At 52.0% G+C, this 16,446-nt stretch overlaps 1 protein-coding gene across 2 annotated transcripts in view; it reads right to left on the bottom strand.

Moving 5' to 3' along the window:
• Positions 1-144: 144 nt before the first annotated feature.
• The window catches only part of Stxbp1 (syntaxin binding protein 1), a 62,580-nt gene continuing 46,278 nt past the window's right edge, over positions 145-16,446 (bottom strand). Inside the window, exons 14-20 of one of the 2 annotated variants that reach the window (XM_048432139.3) lie at positions 15,693-15,831; positions 14,913-15,022; positions 12,965-13,066; positions 10,370-10,455; positions 8,624-8,778; positions 6,944-7,066; positions 145-1,877 (exon numbers count right to left, since the gene is read on the bottom strand). In XM_048432139.3, coding sequence (XP_048288096.1) covers positions 6,957-7,066; positions 8,624-8,778; positions 10,370-10,455; positions 12,965-13,066; positions 14,913-15,022; positions 15,693-15,831 — 702 coding nt within the window. In that variant the 3' untranslated portion in view covers positions 145-1,877; positions 6,944-6,956. The remainder of the gene's footprint in view (positions 1,878-6,943; positions 7,067-8,623; positions 8,779-10,369; positions 10,456-12,964; positions 13,067-14,912; positions 15,023-15,692; positions 15,832-16,446) is intronic. The other variant, XM_048432140.3, reaches the window with a different exon arrangement.

Here is a 16,446-nt window from a genome sequence, read left to right as displayed (position 1 = left end):
TGAGGCTAGATACAAGTTTTGTCCCCAACTGGGAGGCAGGTACGATGTGATGTGTACAGGTCACAATCCCCTGGATCCAGCAGACCCCAAAGCACAGCTGTGGGGTGGCCGGCCTCTATACTTCCCAAAGTAAGACCAGCTTCAGGCGGCCTGGGCACCGTGGTGGGCGCGGTGTCTTTATTGGACTCAAATGCTGCAGTACAGGACGGTACAGAATGGTTCACGGCTGCGCTTCCATACTTCAAACACTGAGATTCGGGAGTTTCAAGTTAACAAGTTTCAAGACAGACTAGTTTTTTTTTTTTTAAACATCCTTTTGAGAAATTATTTATATAAATAACATAAAGGAAACCCCACATGTTCGACAAACAAGGTCCTGAAGCATGAGCATTGCTTGACCGGAGGGAAGGGTGAGAGAAGCGGCTCCAGGAGAAATCAACCAGTGCTACTAGGGCCGTCCTAAGGAGGAAGGTCACTGGAGGGAGCAGGGCGGGGCACTGAACTCAGGAGAGGGGAGAAGAGCACAGGTCACCACATCTGCCAGGACAGCACGAGACACAGTAGTACACACGAGTCTGCGGGAGGGGCTGGGCTGGGGACGTTTTTGTGACTTCCACTGTCTGTGTTTCACGACTGCGGCAGCGGAGCGAGAGGCGCTCAGCGGGCTGCTGCGTCCTGAGGATGGAGACCATCCTTCCAGCATCTGCTTCTGGAATTTCTGCTTTATAGCTAGCTAGGTTTTATACAGCGACGATTTTAATATAAAGAATAAAATGATCATTTTTCTCATACAACCACAATGACATATGACTGTACATTACACAAAATTATGATTGATGAACTATCTTAAGCTCGGGAGACTCTGACTGATGTCCCTTCAGAGTGGGGACACCATCAGTGGTGCCCCTATTCCTCAGGCCTACAAGCCTTCTCTAGCAAAGCACCCTTTGATCAGAGTACCACACCCACATCTTCCGGTCCTTTCCTGACCCTTGACCTCTATCTAGGCTGACCCCGTTCAAGTGAAGCCTGAGGAAAGAGGGCGGTTGGTTGTGCCTAACTCCTCTCTTGAGGAACTGAGGGCGCAAGGCATGCTGAGCTAGGCTGGAGGACTTAACTCAGGTTACAGCACTGTGGACACAGGTCAGGGGAGTAGTGCCAGGCTCTGGCAACAACACTGGCTGGCACCCAGGCTGGCTTCCTGTGGACATCCTAAGCCCCCTCCCCCCCACAGCTCCAACACCAGTCAAAGAGGCCTGTTTCATGCTGGCCTCTGGAGGTGTCTGCTCACTGCCATTTCCCAGCCTCTGTGCCTGAGAACAGGCGGTGAGCAAGGACTGGAGAGAGAAATGTGGACTACCTGGGGTACAGACACCTTACAATTCCCAACAAGAACAGAAATGAGCCCAAACAGGCTGAGAAACACCCACACAGCTACCTTTCTAAACTCAAGCAATGTGCACACAGGGCATAGGGCTATATACAGTCACGGGTTCATAAATAAGGAGAGAGTCCACTCGGTCTAGAGTCCTGACGCTTCTGCAGTGTGGCGCTTGCATGGGAACGTCTTGTGGGATACGTACAGAAGATACTCATTTTTAAAAAACAACACATTACTCTCTTGCTTTTCAAAGGACAAGATAGAATGTCTTCGCACAGGAGAACTCAGCGTGGCAACGGGGTGGCCAGGGCGTGCAGGGCTGGGGAGGCAGCAGAGCAAACGAGGCGTTGCGCTGGGGAGCTGCAGGGCACTGTGGGAAGGGAGCCAGGATTTTGGAGGGGCAGCTTATGTTTTTAACTGCTTATTTCTTCATCTGTTTTATTCAGCTTCTTCAGCGTGTCCAGGAGTTTCTGTGGGGTGAGAATGTGCGTGGATCCTGGGAAGGCAGAGAAGACAGTGAGTTCACTCATCTACTGCAGCCGGAGACTTCTTTCCCCAATTCTCCATCCCCCAACCCTCATCTGGGTCCAGTGGAAGCTGGGAGGGGGTGGGATGGAACCCGTGGGCCCTGTCAGAAAAGACTTAAGAGGCATTCAGGCTCAGCTGAGTCCCAGGCTGAACCTAGGAACCGCCTCTCAATCAGAGCCCAGCGCCAGCTGCCAGGTGATGGGCAGCTATGTTTTCTATATTCTCTCTTGAAGTCAAGATGAAGCCAGGAAGAGAAATTTCAAATATGGCAAGGGACAGTGGCTAAGGGCAGAGGCTGGTAGGCATCTCTGTGTGGAGAGAATGGTGCCTGTTGGGCATGGGGACCCACTGAAGTCTGGGAGACACAGTGGGGGACCTCAGGTGTGAGAGGGAAAGGGCAGGGGACCTGAGGCCTTACCTTGTGGAGACCTGCATTGTAAGAGATTAAAAATGCTTGCAAAAGTTTAAGCTAATGGAATCAGATATACTTCTAGAGCAAAGATTAAAAAAAAAAAACCAACAAAAAAAAACCATTTAAAAATGAAGGCCTTTTCATAGAGATGTAGGCACACTAAAATGATGCATGGGTGAGTGGTTTGGACATGGGCTTCAACAGAATGGAGGTGATGGTGGTGTGAGCATGAGGCGTGCATGCACGCAGCAGTGGGTGCAAAGCAGGGTCCTGGTGGGACAGGAGAACTAAACAAAAGATCCAGTCTTGAAAATGTGCCTCCGTGGGAACCTGGAAGCAATAGGCTCTGTGGGAGTGGGGCGCTGAGACCCTCCAGACTTCCATTCCAAGGGCAGGCACAAGAGTGGGGGGGGGGTGTTGGTGCCTGCACCTCTGACCACCACCTACTCAGTGACCTGGAAGCTTCCTGGTCATTCTGGTCCAGCAGAAACACTCTGAGAGCCATCTCCCAGTGTCCTGTTCCTGCCTGCATTCACTGTTCTGAGCGAGGAGTCCATGCCTGGCTATTTCCCAAGTGTTCTCCCTGTTCTGGGGCCCTGCACTTTAAAGCTGTTTTGTTATTCGGCCAACCTGCAGCTCCTTAAGCAGAATAGATACACTGTCCGGAATGCCTGAGGTTTTTATACGCTTCCTTTTTGCTAAAGCACGCTGGCTTCAGTGAGCTTGCCAGACTTCCTAGGAGCCCTGAGGCAGCAGGAGCCAGTATCAGAAGGAGGGTCTCCCACACCTCCACTCCATGCAGCCCAGTTCTGGATCTAGCAAGGAGTGGCTTTGGGTTTCCTTTAGTCAACATGGAGCATACCGGCCAGAGAATGCCCTGCTCCCCATCCTGGATACTGGTCCACGAAACTGGAAGGCTGCTTTGATCAGGCCTGTTCCAAAATGTTTCCCCACTTCTCACATGTGCATTCAGAAATGCAGGAAGGTCAGAGAGAGGTCAGGAACCTATGCTCTAGAATTTTCTGATACTATCATATTCCTAACCATTGGACATTGCTCGTCTTTAAAGAAGAACAAGTGTAGAGCAACCTTGGAGAGCCAGGTCATACAAAGCCAGCTCCTGACATCTGACAATCTGAACATTTCAGTCCTGCAGATGGAGCTGGGTCCATCAATACTGCAAAGTGGGTGAGACGAGCCATGGGCTGCATTTTGCAGTTGATCTTATGTTGACCCCTAAGAGGCTGGCTATGTTGACCTTCTACTCATGAACTCTGAGTCCACACAACTGGTGACTATGAGATTCAGCAGTGGCCTCCAAAGATGAAGTTGAGGCTTATTCAAATGACCGTCTCATGCATCAAAGCCTTGGGTAATAGTCCTCTTGATTAAGGGCTCCCTGGGAAAGAAACCATCCTACCCCCTTTTACAACACAGGATTTATGTAATCCTGGCTGTCCTGGAACTCGCTCTGTAGATCAGGCTGGCCTCAAACAGATTCACCAGACTCTGCCTCCCAAATGCTGGGACTGAAGGTGTGCATCAGCAACATCTGACTAAAAGACGCCATCTTTATCAGAGGGGTCATGCAAGGGATGCTTGTATGTCAGAACCAACAGCCTCAACTCAGAATTCAGCAAAATGTTCTATATATAAGCACACACAAAGCCTTACAAGTGGCATGTGCGCCAAGTGGGTCTAATGTAGCCAGAGAATTCTCTCATTTGATTTTGTTTCTTTTTTAAACTTATTTTTATGTATCCGAGTGTTGCTTTTATGTATGTCAGGGCTTCATATCTGTTCCTGGTGCTCAATCAGGCCAGAAGAGGGCGCTGGCTCTCCGTTACTGGAGTTACAGACAGTTAAGAGCTACCATGAAGGTGCTGGGAATTGAACCCAGATCCTCTGGAAAAGCAGCCAGGATTCCTAATCACCAAGTCACTTCTCCAGCCCCTGTCTCATTTGTCTTGATTCCTTCCTGGCCACCATCTCCTAACTGGTCCTATTGGCCTACACCATCAAGGTAAGGATGTAAAAATCTAATCAGAAGACATCATTCATGGGCAGTCTGGAGAGATGGTTAGGGGTGACTAAGATGAGGCTTAGTAAGTTGGGGTTCTTCAATGGTCTGCTGCCTTCGGGACTAGAGAGAGAGGAGCTAGGAGGACACAGCGAGGTACTGTCTCCTGGGAACTCACCCTTGTGGCAGAGCCTCGTCTCCATAAGGATAAGCTGCTATGGCTCTTTCTGTGGACCTCCAGCTCCCAAATGATGCCACGGAGACTTTTTATTAATTATGAAAGCTTGGCTTTAGCTCAGGCTTGTTCCTAACTAGCTCTTATAATTTAGGTTAACCATTTATATAATAATCTATGTTCTGCCACGCAGCTTGTTACCTCTCCTTAGTACCGAATACCTGACTTCCTCCACATTAAACCAATCAAAAGGTACCTTAGGCAAGTAAGGGAGGACAGAGACACATTTACAAAAGGATTATCCCAACATCAAGCTACAACCAAGGCTCTCCAAGGGTCTGCACTATTCTGTCTCTGTTCACGTGGATGACTCCAAAAGGAGAGGGGTGTTTCTTTGCCTCTGGCCTGTGTGGTGTTAGGGCTCTGTAGATGGCTATTGCTCGTCTCCCTGCTTCCTTGTATGCATATACATCTTAAACTTTATTTATTTTTGAGATAGGATCTCACTGGTGGCCCTGGCTGACCTTGATCTCTCATGTAAACCAGGCTAGTCTTAAACTCACATAGATCTGCCTGCCACTGCCTCCCAAGTGCTAGGATTAAAATGGTGTGACACCATACCTTGCTTATTTATTTAGTTCTTAGACACGCTCTGCCTTGAACTAAAGACCCTGGTGCCTGAGGTCTAGGCTGACAGAAGTGCAGCACTCGGCTCCGTGTCCTATTTACCGGCTTTCCCTGTGGGAAATGCACAGGGAAGGGAGCGGAGGTCCAGGGCCATGGCCAACTCAATTTTCTTGGCTCACAACTGTTGTCCTGGAGATGAGACCCCTCTATTGAGGAAACAGGAATACATGGAGTAGCCTACTGCTTCTTGTTTCAATGGGAAAACCACACTAAGCAAGCCAGCTTCTGGTGCTATATAGTCCCACTTCAGAAGGGCTGTGCCCCTGAGATTCAGTAGGAGGAGAGAGTATGGCTTAAGGCCTGCATCTGGCCTACTGAATTAGCCTGGCTCAAGGGAGCCTTGGTGCACTGACCCAGCTTCCCTGTGTTCGTATTCTATGGCCAGGGAATGTGAGTGGCCACCTCAGTCGCCCAATCCTGGCTTCCAGTCCAGGTCTCTTGCTACTGCTTCCAGGCTATTCCAACTTGCCGTCTCACGGAGTCACATGTCAATTATGGTGAAAGGACATTTTGGGGCCCATGGTCAAACGGGTGTAAACACTGGGGAATTCCTAGCACAGAAGGTTCCCAACACACTTAAGGATGACTAAGGAGGAGGGTGTGGAAGAAGAGAGTCTGGTAGGCCAAACAGACAAGGTACTCCCAAGGAACGAGCTGGGGGGTGTCAAGGAATTTCTCCTGAGGGGTCTAGACCTACTAAGAGGACTCAGTGAGAGACAAGCATGACTGTTCAACTCCACAAGATCCAGCACTAATATAAAAGTAGTTTCTTCCCCGCTTCCTCCCTCCCTCCCACACCTTACTCACGTCAGGCAGGCGGTCTACCATGAGGCTACATCCCAGCCCTCTTCTTACTTTTTATTTTAATTAAGCGTAAGTGTGTGAGCATGTGTTCATACATGCAGGTGCCTGTAGAGGTCAAAGACATCAGATTCCCTGTAGCTGGAGTTACAGGCGGCTGTGAGCTGCCGCATGTGGGACCTCTGCAGGAGTACTGTGCGCCCTTAACCGCTGAGCCATCTCTCCAGCCCTCTTCTTACTGTTTACTAGATTACTATTGAGACATCGTCCTGTTGAATTGCCCAGGCTGGTCTGTAACTCCTCTGTGGCCTAGGTGCCCTGGCCCTGCCTCTGCATGCTGGGTAGCTGGGACCACAGCCTGCCCACCAGGCTGGAACAAAAGAGCACGCTTTCTGTAGAGAGCAGAGTGTCGTGAGCAGTGGTGTCGCCACGCCGACTGTGTCTAGTCTGACGCCTTTCACTGGCCTGGAGTCCCTCTGTTGCTCCCTGCACTCCTTTCTCACCATTAGGTGCTATGGGCATCTCTCAAGTTTGGTCTTGTACACATGGCCACCCTGAATGTCACTGGCCTCACTCTCAGGCGTGTGCGCTCTGTGGGAGCCCACATTCTACCCTGGGCAGCAGGCTTGGGCACCGTGTCTCAGGCATCCCTCAACTCCTAGAGTATCACACAGTTACTGTCCCTTGGCTTCACCCCAGTGGCCGGCAGCTGTCTGTACAGCCTTCACCCACAGCTGCAGTTGAGCGGGCGGGCGGAGCCCAGGGCGTGAAGGCTGGACACATTTTCAATCGGCGTTAAGAACTGCAAGCATTTTCTTGGAAAAAAGAAAAATCAAAGAAATGAAAAGAAAAAAAGAGAAAAAGAAAGAACGAGTGGCAGGAAAACAAAGAAAGCCCTTCAGAGCGGAAGAGTTTCTTTCTGTAATAAGCCGCTTTTACTTTGTCTCTGCTCTCACTCCACTGTTGGAGCCTGATCCTCAAAAGATACCCTAGAGGACTCCCTGAAGTCGGGGTGTCTCAGGTCCATGAGGAATTTGGTGGGAGTGAGAATGTGAGTAGAACCTGTGGGAGAACAGAGGCCGGCTGAACAGAGGCACCCCTGGACATGCCAACAGAGGCCCCAGCGCCCGCAGCCAGAGAGGCGTCGAGAGGCGAAGCATGCACGGGCACATGCACACAAGCGTGCATGCATGCAGGCAGCAAGGTATTGGCATGCAGGAAGCACACGAGGCCGCACAGTGAATGGTGCTGTCTGCGGGAAGCCCCTCCATGAACCCACGCGGGCAGCTCTCTGTCCCCGGGTCTCCACCCTCCCCCTGCACAAGGAACCTTAAGGAAGGTCCAAAGGAGAAAAGGAAAGTTCACACCCACAGCCTGGCTGCGACAGCTGCTGTCCAGGAGAGCTACTTTGAGCTCAGGTCCTCTAACACATTCATGCAACACACGCAAGCAGTGAGCAGGGAACACGCATGGGACCTATGTCACAGACAGAAAACAGGCATGAAAACTGGATCATGGATGCCTTTGAGAGCAGGGACAGGGTGGACAGTCTACCCCCACCCCCAGCTGTGTGAAGGGGATGACCCCTTCATGCCTGTCTTGGTAAACCCAGAAGCAGCCTTGTTACTGCTCTAAGGAGCCTGCCTGCTTGGACAGCTTGGGGGTGCTGTGAGTTGGTCATCCAAATCGGATAAACAGAAGTGACACTGGTTGAGATGACTGCACCTGGGAATGCGGGCAGCAGTCGGCACCTGTGAGCCGAGGAAGCCTTGACGGCTGGGCACCTAAAGGCCTCCTCTCCAGCAGTACACGTGCAGATGGCCCACGTGGCACTCCAGGGTGCCCAGCATCTCTGGCCTTGCACTGTACCCACATGTGCTCCCACAGAGGGTGAGCCTAAACGGGGCAGTGTCTGACAGCAATCTCACAACTGGTGGCACATCAAACAATCGGGTCAAAAGGAAGGCATCTGGAAGAACCCAGATTCCTCTCCCTCAGTCGTCTGCCCGCCTTAGAGGCTACAGATGATCCTGGAGACAGGAAGCAGGAAGAGCCTCCTGCTGCAATAGACCAGCTTCTACGAGCTGCTTCTGCTCTTCGGGAAGTGAACAGGAAACACAGGATGTGGCAGTAGGGACTGGCTAAGGAATCCTATGACCCACTACCAGGCCAGTGGGCTTCACCAGTATCTATGGACATGCTAACTATCTCCAGCGGAGGGGTAGAGCAGGACATTAGTGAGAGTCCTACCACCAAGCATGGTCCAAGGCTTGGAAATGTGCAGCTCCCCTCTCAGCCCTGCTCCAGGCTGCAAGTAGCTGCTACAAACCCTGAACAGTATGGCTTGGGAGAGGTCCACTCTTGCTCAAGGTGACTCCACTTGGCAGTGCCAGTGTACAGATTTGAGACTATGACCAAACTCTTTCCATCCCAAGATGCTGTCTTTCAGCAAGAGACACAGTAGGGCAGAGATCCCTAGCTTCTGCCAGTCACAAACTCTCATCCAGGGCTAAGGCTTGCAGTGGTGGGGGAGGACGAGGACGGAATGCGACACAAAGCGTGGGATGGGGTGGCAGCGCAGTGGGGCAGCAACTCCTGCAGAATGCACGCCCTGCTCACCTATCAGCACTTCCCACTTGCCGTTGGCCTGGGTCACCTCGTAGGCGCAGCGCATCTCATTCAGGCTCACTCCTCCAAGGATGAAAATAATGAGGCGGGGGCCGCTTCGGTATTCCCCGGGGGCCTTATTCTTGTGCCAGTGTCCATAGCGGGCGCTGAGGGGGAGAGAGCAGTGACAGGTGACTTGTCCATCCGTGCTGGCGAGCTGAAGTGTACTGCAGGTGCCCGAGCTGTGACCGCCACTCTCTTAGAAACACCGGGGTACCCCACCCGCTCATCTCAGCAGCTGTGCCTGCGTGGCTCTCATCCAGATGTCTGTTTCAGATCAGGCCTGGTCCTGAGCTTGCCTGAGACTCTGCAGCACTAAGCGGCATGGAGGGGGAGGCAGAGGGCCACATCAGGTTGGCACACCGACCGCAAGCAAATGTGCTAACGAGGCCGGCCTTGTTTGTGCCAGGCTTCTTGGTACTGTATCCCCAGGGAAAGACAGCACTTGCCCTCCAAGAAGTTAGACTATAGCTGGATGGGAACCGCTGAATGCCATGGGACAGAACGGCCACAGAAAACTGCACAGGCCTCACCAGGGAGGGGAAAGGACCATGAGCCTGAGCAGCACAGCTCTTCACTAGCAGGCCTCCTCTGTCCCTAGGCTTCCTCAGGAGACACGGGAGACGGGTTGTCCAGGCTCCCTCCCTCACGGCAGTCCTGGAAGCACCTGGGCACTATCGCTCTCTTCCGCACAGCCAGCCTAGCCAGGACAGAACTTGCTGGCTGTTGTCCATTCCACATTGGGAAGTGGCCTTTTCAACTTGGCTGCTATCAGAGGATGCCAGTGCCGCAGGATGCTATCAGAGGATGCCAGTGCCACATGCCAGTGCCGCAGGAGACGCTGTGCACCTCTGGCCTAGCCCCAGGCTATGGCCACGAGTGCAGACGGAAAGAAGAAAAGCCAGAGAGAACCGGAGAGAAGGGACAGTGCTCCTACTCTACAGTGCTGCTGCTCACAGGGACGTGCGCCTTTAATCCCAGCGCTCAGGAGGCAGAGGCAGGCGGATCTCAGTGAGTTTAAGGCCAGCCTGGTCTACGGAACTGAGTGGAGCAAGTTCCAGGACAGATAGGGCTACACAGAGAGACCCTGTCTCAAAAACCAACAAGACAAAATTAACACACAAAAACAAAACCCAAACAAAACAAAACAAGGGCTGGAGGAGTGCCGACGCTGGGAGGCACAGCTGGCGGCCCTATCTGCAGCCTCGGCTGCCCTCCAGGCTCCTGGCTCAGCACCAGTTCCTGGGAGGCACTGTCTAACACCTGTCAGCTGGCAGGCACCTGGGCCGTTCCCACGCCAGGCTGCACGAACAGAATTACTGGGAACACTGGGGTCTCCTGATTAAACAGATGCTTAGGGAAGATCAAAGAGGAACACTAACAGATTAAAGGGGGGCTGCGTAGTTTATCTGGCTGCAGATGATGTGTGTTGGGGTGGGGGTAAATGCAGTAGGCCTGGCATGTTCAAGGATGAACAAGGAGGTAGTGGCAGAGGCAGACGGTGCACGAAGGAACAAGGGGGTGAGTTCTTGCGGGGCTGGGAGCCAAAGGGAGTACGGTATGACCTGCTGTGAGCCTGGGCCTGCTGTACCCTGACCATCATGGGTGATGTGGGAGGGTCCTGATGGCACATGCCAGTCACAGCCAGATCACACAGACTCGCAGACAGTGCCCTCTGCTTTCCCCACATCTACCCACCTGACAGCCGTGGTGCTAAAGGAAGCAGAGGAGCGGGTAGAGATGTACGGGTAGTGCTTTGTATCCAGTTTGTCTTCAATAGTGTCCTGGAGAGGAGAAGACAGAGATCACTGTTTAAAGAGGCTGATAGGAGGGAAAGCAAGAGGATGTGAAGGAAAAGTCAGGCAATGACCATATCTGTAGCAGGCCCCTCCCCATGCCTGCTGCCGCTACTAGGGGCCCAGCACAGACAGGGAGCGATGGCACTTGCTAGACTCCTGGCCCTGCAGGCTACCCTAACTGTTCAACATGACAAAGCACCCATTTTCCCTCATCTGTGCAATGGACTCCAGTGTATAAGCCCACCTTGTACTCTGTCCACTAAACCCGGCATGTGCTGTCAGCCTGGTGACAAGGGGTCTAGGGAGAGCCTCCCCTGCAGTTTGTCAAGGGGTCAATTGTCTGGTGGGGGATTCCAACTACCTTCTGCCATTTGGAAATCCATACTCCTTTTAGGAGCTGAGAAGCCTACACAGACCTCCTTAGAGAGCAGGTGTGGAGGGACAGAGAAACAGGGGCAGTGCACTAGGGGGCTGTTTCCTCAGTCCCAGCACCAGAGACAGGCACTTGGTTCCTGGGTGTTTCCTAGCCACCTATCCTTTTGGTTTTCAGGTTTTAAAAATAGGAACCTGACTCACCCTACATAAATGCACTTCTAGTACGTAATCCCTGAACTAACTCAGGCAGACGAGAGAGACAGGCCTATTCACCAGACTCCCTTTGACTTGCCTATCAAGTGCAGAGGTTGAGCAGACTGTCTCCTCCAACCTTAAAAACCTCCTGGTGTAGGACTCTGCAGGGTTCCGACTGTGAGGGTGAGGGACGGGAGTCACAGCACACAGCTGTGGCCCAGCCCACTGCCTTGCATCCCTTGACAGCCAACAAACATGGTGCCACAGCTTAGTGTGAGGCTCTCTGCACCATGGACACAGAGCACAGAGTGACGGAATCATCCTACTAGAAGATAAACCCTAGGTAGGCTGGGGGGTAGTGGCATACACCTTTAGTCCCAGTACCCGAGAGGCAGAAGAACTCAGAATCTCTGAGTTCAAATAAGCCTGGTCTACATAGTGAGATCCAGGACAGCCAGAGCGCTACAGGTGGAAACTGTTTCTAAAAACCAGAGAAAGAAAGAAAGAGAAAGAAAGAGAGAAAGGAAGGAAGGAAGGAAGGAAGGAAGGAAGGAAGGAAGGAAGGAAAAAAGAAAGAAAAGATGACCCCAGGGGTTGTGGCTCAGTTGGTAGATTATTTGCCCTGGTTGATCCCTGGCACTGCATAAACTGGACATAGTGGTATATGCCTTTAATCCTGCACTTTGGCAAAAAAGCAGGAAGATCAGAAATTCATGGTCATCCTTGGCTACATCATAAGTTCATGGTTAGCCTGGGCTTGAGGCCCAATCTAAAAACAAAAGAGGGCCTCCAACCGGGCAGCAAGGACATATGTAAATAGCATTGCTGACCAGAGTCTAGGGATTGGGAACACAACAGGCCCTGTGATGTCAGAGGGTCAGACATATGGGGGCCGGAGACCATGTGAGACCTTGTAGAGAAGGAGAAAGCAGGACGTGGGAAGTGGAGATACAGACAAGGGTATTCCAAGGGACCAGTTGGAGGCACAGAGCCCAGATGTGTCTGCTGGCAGGGGAGAGCTCAGGAGTGTGGCAGGGGAAGGTGTGGAGGCTGTAGCCTCCCGCTGAGGCCTTTCCACAGCTGCCTGAGGTGTCCCTAGCAGAGTGTGTGCACGTTCCTCATCTGACTTGGCATGCTGACACGAGCCTGGCTCTTCCGGGTACTGTACCCGAGGCACCTTACAGCATGGGACTATTCCCCCGAGACTGCAGCAGCGGGCAAATGGATCCTGAGGTCTCCATGCGTTAGCTGTTCCTGGTTAGCTTTTCCTGACAGGAGAGGAGGGAACCCTAATTGAGAAAATGCCTCCTTAAGATCAGGTTGTAGGCAAGTTGATAGGGCATTTTCTTAATTAGTGATTGATGTAGGAAGGGACAGATTTCTGTGGGTGAGGCCATCCCTGGGCTGACATTCCTGGGTGCTGTAAGAAAGTGGGCTGAGCAAGCGGGACCCCTCCATGGCGTCCTGGTTCCTACCCTGTTTGAGTTCCGGCCCTGAATGCCTTTGATGATGAACAACGATAATGCATAAGCAAATAAACCCCTCCCTTGCCAAAGTACTTTTGTCATGGTGTTTCTTTTTTGTTGTTTTTTGTTTGTTTTTTGAGACAGGGTTTCTCTATGTCACAGTCCTGGATGTCTAGAACTCACTCTATACACCAGGCTGGTTTTGAACTCAAACAGCGCCCCTGCCTCTGCCTCCTGAGTTCAGGAGTGTGTTTTACCACAGCAGTAGTGATGCAGTCTCATGGTTGCTAAAGAGTCCTCAGAGCTGGGGGCTTGGGAGACTGACAGAGCCCTGAGGTCTGGTACTCACCCCTATAGGAACTAAATCATAGGATGTCACTGCTACCCGAGAACAGGGGTGCAGGAACCTGAACCACCTGAAGAGCAGCCCTGGCTCCTGCTGCCATCCCCCAACTGACCTCCATGATGTCCTTAATGACCGGGGTCCATCGTGAGAGCTGGTAGGTCTGCTCACTGATGCGCTCCTTCCGCTCTGGCTTGCTTCTGCGGCGTAGTGTGGACTGAAAGCAAGCACACATTGGTCAGGCTCCGGTCGGAACCACCCGGGGCTCAGTGACCTCTGGAAACTCCCTCAAGGACCCTCTTCAGAATTAGCATTGGCAATGAGAATTAAAGGAGAGGTTCTGCCTAGTGTAGCCCCCAAGACAAGCCTCTTTAAGAAACTCTGAAAACAAGGGATACTTGAGAAAATCTTTTGTTCTATTGTTTTGTTTAGTAAGACAGGGTTTCTCTGTGAAACAGCTCTGGCTATCCTGTAACTCACTTTGCAGACCTGGCCTTGAACTCACAGAGATCTGCCTGCCTCTGCCTCCCAAGTGCTGGGATTAAGGGACCCACCATATTAAAGTCACCATATTCAGCTCAAAGTATGGATCTTTAACCATGAAGAGCAGCAAATGGGGCTGTGGTGGTCTGAATCAGAACGGTCATATATTTGAATGCTTAGGTACTAGGGAGTGTCGCTATTTGGAAAACTTAGAAGGACTATGAGTTATTGCCTTGTTGGAGGAAGTGTGTGTGTCACTGGCTGTAGCCTTTGCGGTTTCAAGATTCCATGCCAGACCCAGCACCTAACGCAGCCCCTGGATCAGCTGCTTCTCCAGCACCAGGCCTGCTGCCACCTTGGCCCCTGCTGTGATGACAATGAACTAAACCTGAAACTGTAAGCCAGCCTCCACTTGAATGCTCTCTTTTATGAGTTGCCTTGATCATGGCGTTTCTTCACAGCAACAAAACAGTGACTAAAACAGGAGTTCAAACATGTAAATGCTGTGACCAAAAAATCTTAAAAATCTACACTGGCATGGTGACTCACACCTGGAATCCCAGCACTGGGAGGCTGAAGTCAGGGTATTTATCATGAATCCCAGACCAGTCCTGGGTTACAGAGTGACACTCTGTGTCAAAAAAAACCAAACTAAAACAAAAATGGTAGTTTAAAAAAAATTTGCTAGTTTGGTGGTGGTGGTACATGCCTTTAGTCCCAGCATTTGGGAGGCAAAGGCAGGTGGATCTCTCTGAGTTCTAGGCCAGCCTGGTCTACAGAGTGAGTTTCAGTACAGCCAGGGCTACACAGAGAAACCCTGTCTTGAAAAACAAAACAAAGCAAAATTAGCTATCTATTAATGAGAACACACTAGTGGGGCATGACTTGGGCTTCTGCTTTGTGCCAGCAGCGTGGCTGTTCTAGGTGAATCAATTCCACTGTCTTAAGCCTTTGTAACCCAAGCTATAAAGACACCTGCCAGCTGCAGGCCACTGTCAGGTCAGTGAAACCCAGTCCCTCTTGAAGATCCCAGTTGGTTTTGGCAGCCCTGCTCCACAGGTTGGCTGTCCCCAGGGGAGACACACAACGGGGGCTCCTCCGTCTGGGATTCACGGTACTGCCCAAAACGGAGTTTCTGCCCGCCATCTCAGAGCGCACTGTGTATCCCCAACCTTCTGAACCATCTGCCTGCCGTCACTCTCAGTCACCTCACTGCCACAGGTTAGAGTGAGCGACAGGGCTCACTGATCAGGTGATGCTGCCTCAGGGGTGATGAGGCAAGGTCACATGACCTGTGACGGGAAAACTGGGTGGCCCATTTCAGATGAGTTCAGGGACAGATCGTATGGCTCTGGACACATGTCTAGTTCCTGACTTTGAATTCACGGTCTTTCTGCCCTCATCTATGATTCCGTCTCTCCTATTCTCTTCTTCCTTCTTCCCCCTCCCTCTCCCTCTTTCCCCTTTCTTGGTGCTGAGGGCAGTACACGGCCACATCATGGGGGTTGCCAATCGTGAATGTAGAGAGGATACAATATGCCAACCTCCCACAACCTCCCTGCCTACAAACTGGCCCTTACGTCCGTGACGATGGGCACACCAAGGTGAGCCATGTTGGTGATGATCTCACTGTCCTCCGGGGGGATCTGGGCATGCTGGATGAGTTTGTTTAGGTTCTCCTCAGTGATGCCTGAAAAACAAGACCCCTGTCACCACACCTAGCCCTGCCGTTCCCACCCTCATGATCCTCATAATCAGAGCCAATGGCTTCCCTTCTCCTTCTCGGAGTTCCAGGCAGTGCTCTGTCAGCCACATCTAAGGTGGGCTCAAAATAAGCTTGCACCCTACTTTAGCCCCTGTGATGACCTTGGGGATCTGCCCCCCACCCCCCCGTCTGTTCCCATCCACTTGGATTCCCAGCAGTCCTTCCTCACTTTCACCCTGACCAAAGTCACACTAGGCAAGAAAGCCTCATTACCCATTTTTTGTACAATGACATGGGTGAAAAACTGCTTTAGATAGGGTCTCTTGCAGTCCAGGCTGGCCTTGAACTCCTGATACCCCTGCCTCTACCTCACAAAGGATTACAGACTTGAATACCAGTTGTTACAGGAAGGTCTCACTAATGAGAGGCAACCTGGACACAGCAGGCAGACTGAGTGCTAGCAAACTGTCAGAAAAGGTCAGATGGCTCTGTCTGTGTCACCTGCTTCTTGTTCATCAGGCTGCTGAGCAGGCTCAGTCTGTGATGCTCCTGACCTGGTCCCATTGCAGTTCCCGCAGAAAGGACCCCTTGCCCCTCCCCCGCCCCGTTCTCCCTGCCCAGGGTGTCTCTCCACGCCTCTTCCTCCTGCTCCTACCATTCTTCAGGAAGATGTAGAGGAGGATGATGCGGATTTTGTCGTAAGTGCTGACGTTCGCATCCAGAAGGATGGGGACAATGGCTCTCATGGGGTCCTTGATTTTCTCCCCCTCGGCATCTGTGCCCATCGCCAGGTCCTGGAGAAAACACACCTAGCTGGCCCTATTTCCGGTGACAGTCTGGGCAAGTGGTGACTCTCAGAAAGTTCGTGATCTATAAATGCCTAACTGCGGTGTGGTTGGGGCAGGCTGTGTGCAGGGCTCCTCCAGCAATGGGCTGGCACAAGCCAGGATGGCCATGCACAAGAGCCCTGAGGCTCTTCCCCAGAGCAGGCTTGGTAACTGGTCACACTGGAGTAAAGGTGTGCTGTTCCCTGTAAGGGGACGCCAGGGGACATAAACCTGATAGACACATGACCTTGTGAGGGATTTAGGGCTCGTTTTCCACCCATGAAAACTGACATCTCAAGGGGCTGCTACATGGCTGGACTCTATAGCCTGATTCCTGGCACAGAAGGGCACACCGAGTTATGAGTTTCACCTCTGGTTTCATCTTCCTCTAGCTTTTCAAGGGTGAGGAGAAGTGAGGGAAGGACTCCCAATGCTGGGAGGACAGAAAGGGTGACGGGAAACAGACGGAAAGGCTGGAATGGGCACAGCCACCGGTGCCACTCACAGCCGGGTGTGAGGAGCAACAGGAGCACCCACCCCTTCCTGTTCTCACACAGCCACCGCGTGCTCGGTAGCCAGGAT

This window comes from Myodes glareolus, chromosome 21 (genome assembly GCF_982192425.1).
Source record: "Myodes glareolus chromosome 21, mMyoGla1.1, whole genome shotgun sequence".
NCBI lineage: Eukaryota > Metazoa > Chordata > Mammalia > Rodentia > Cricetidae > Myodes > Myodes glareolus.
This window is presented reverse-complemented; position numbering and strand designations above follow the sequence as displayed.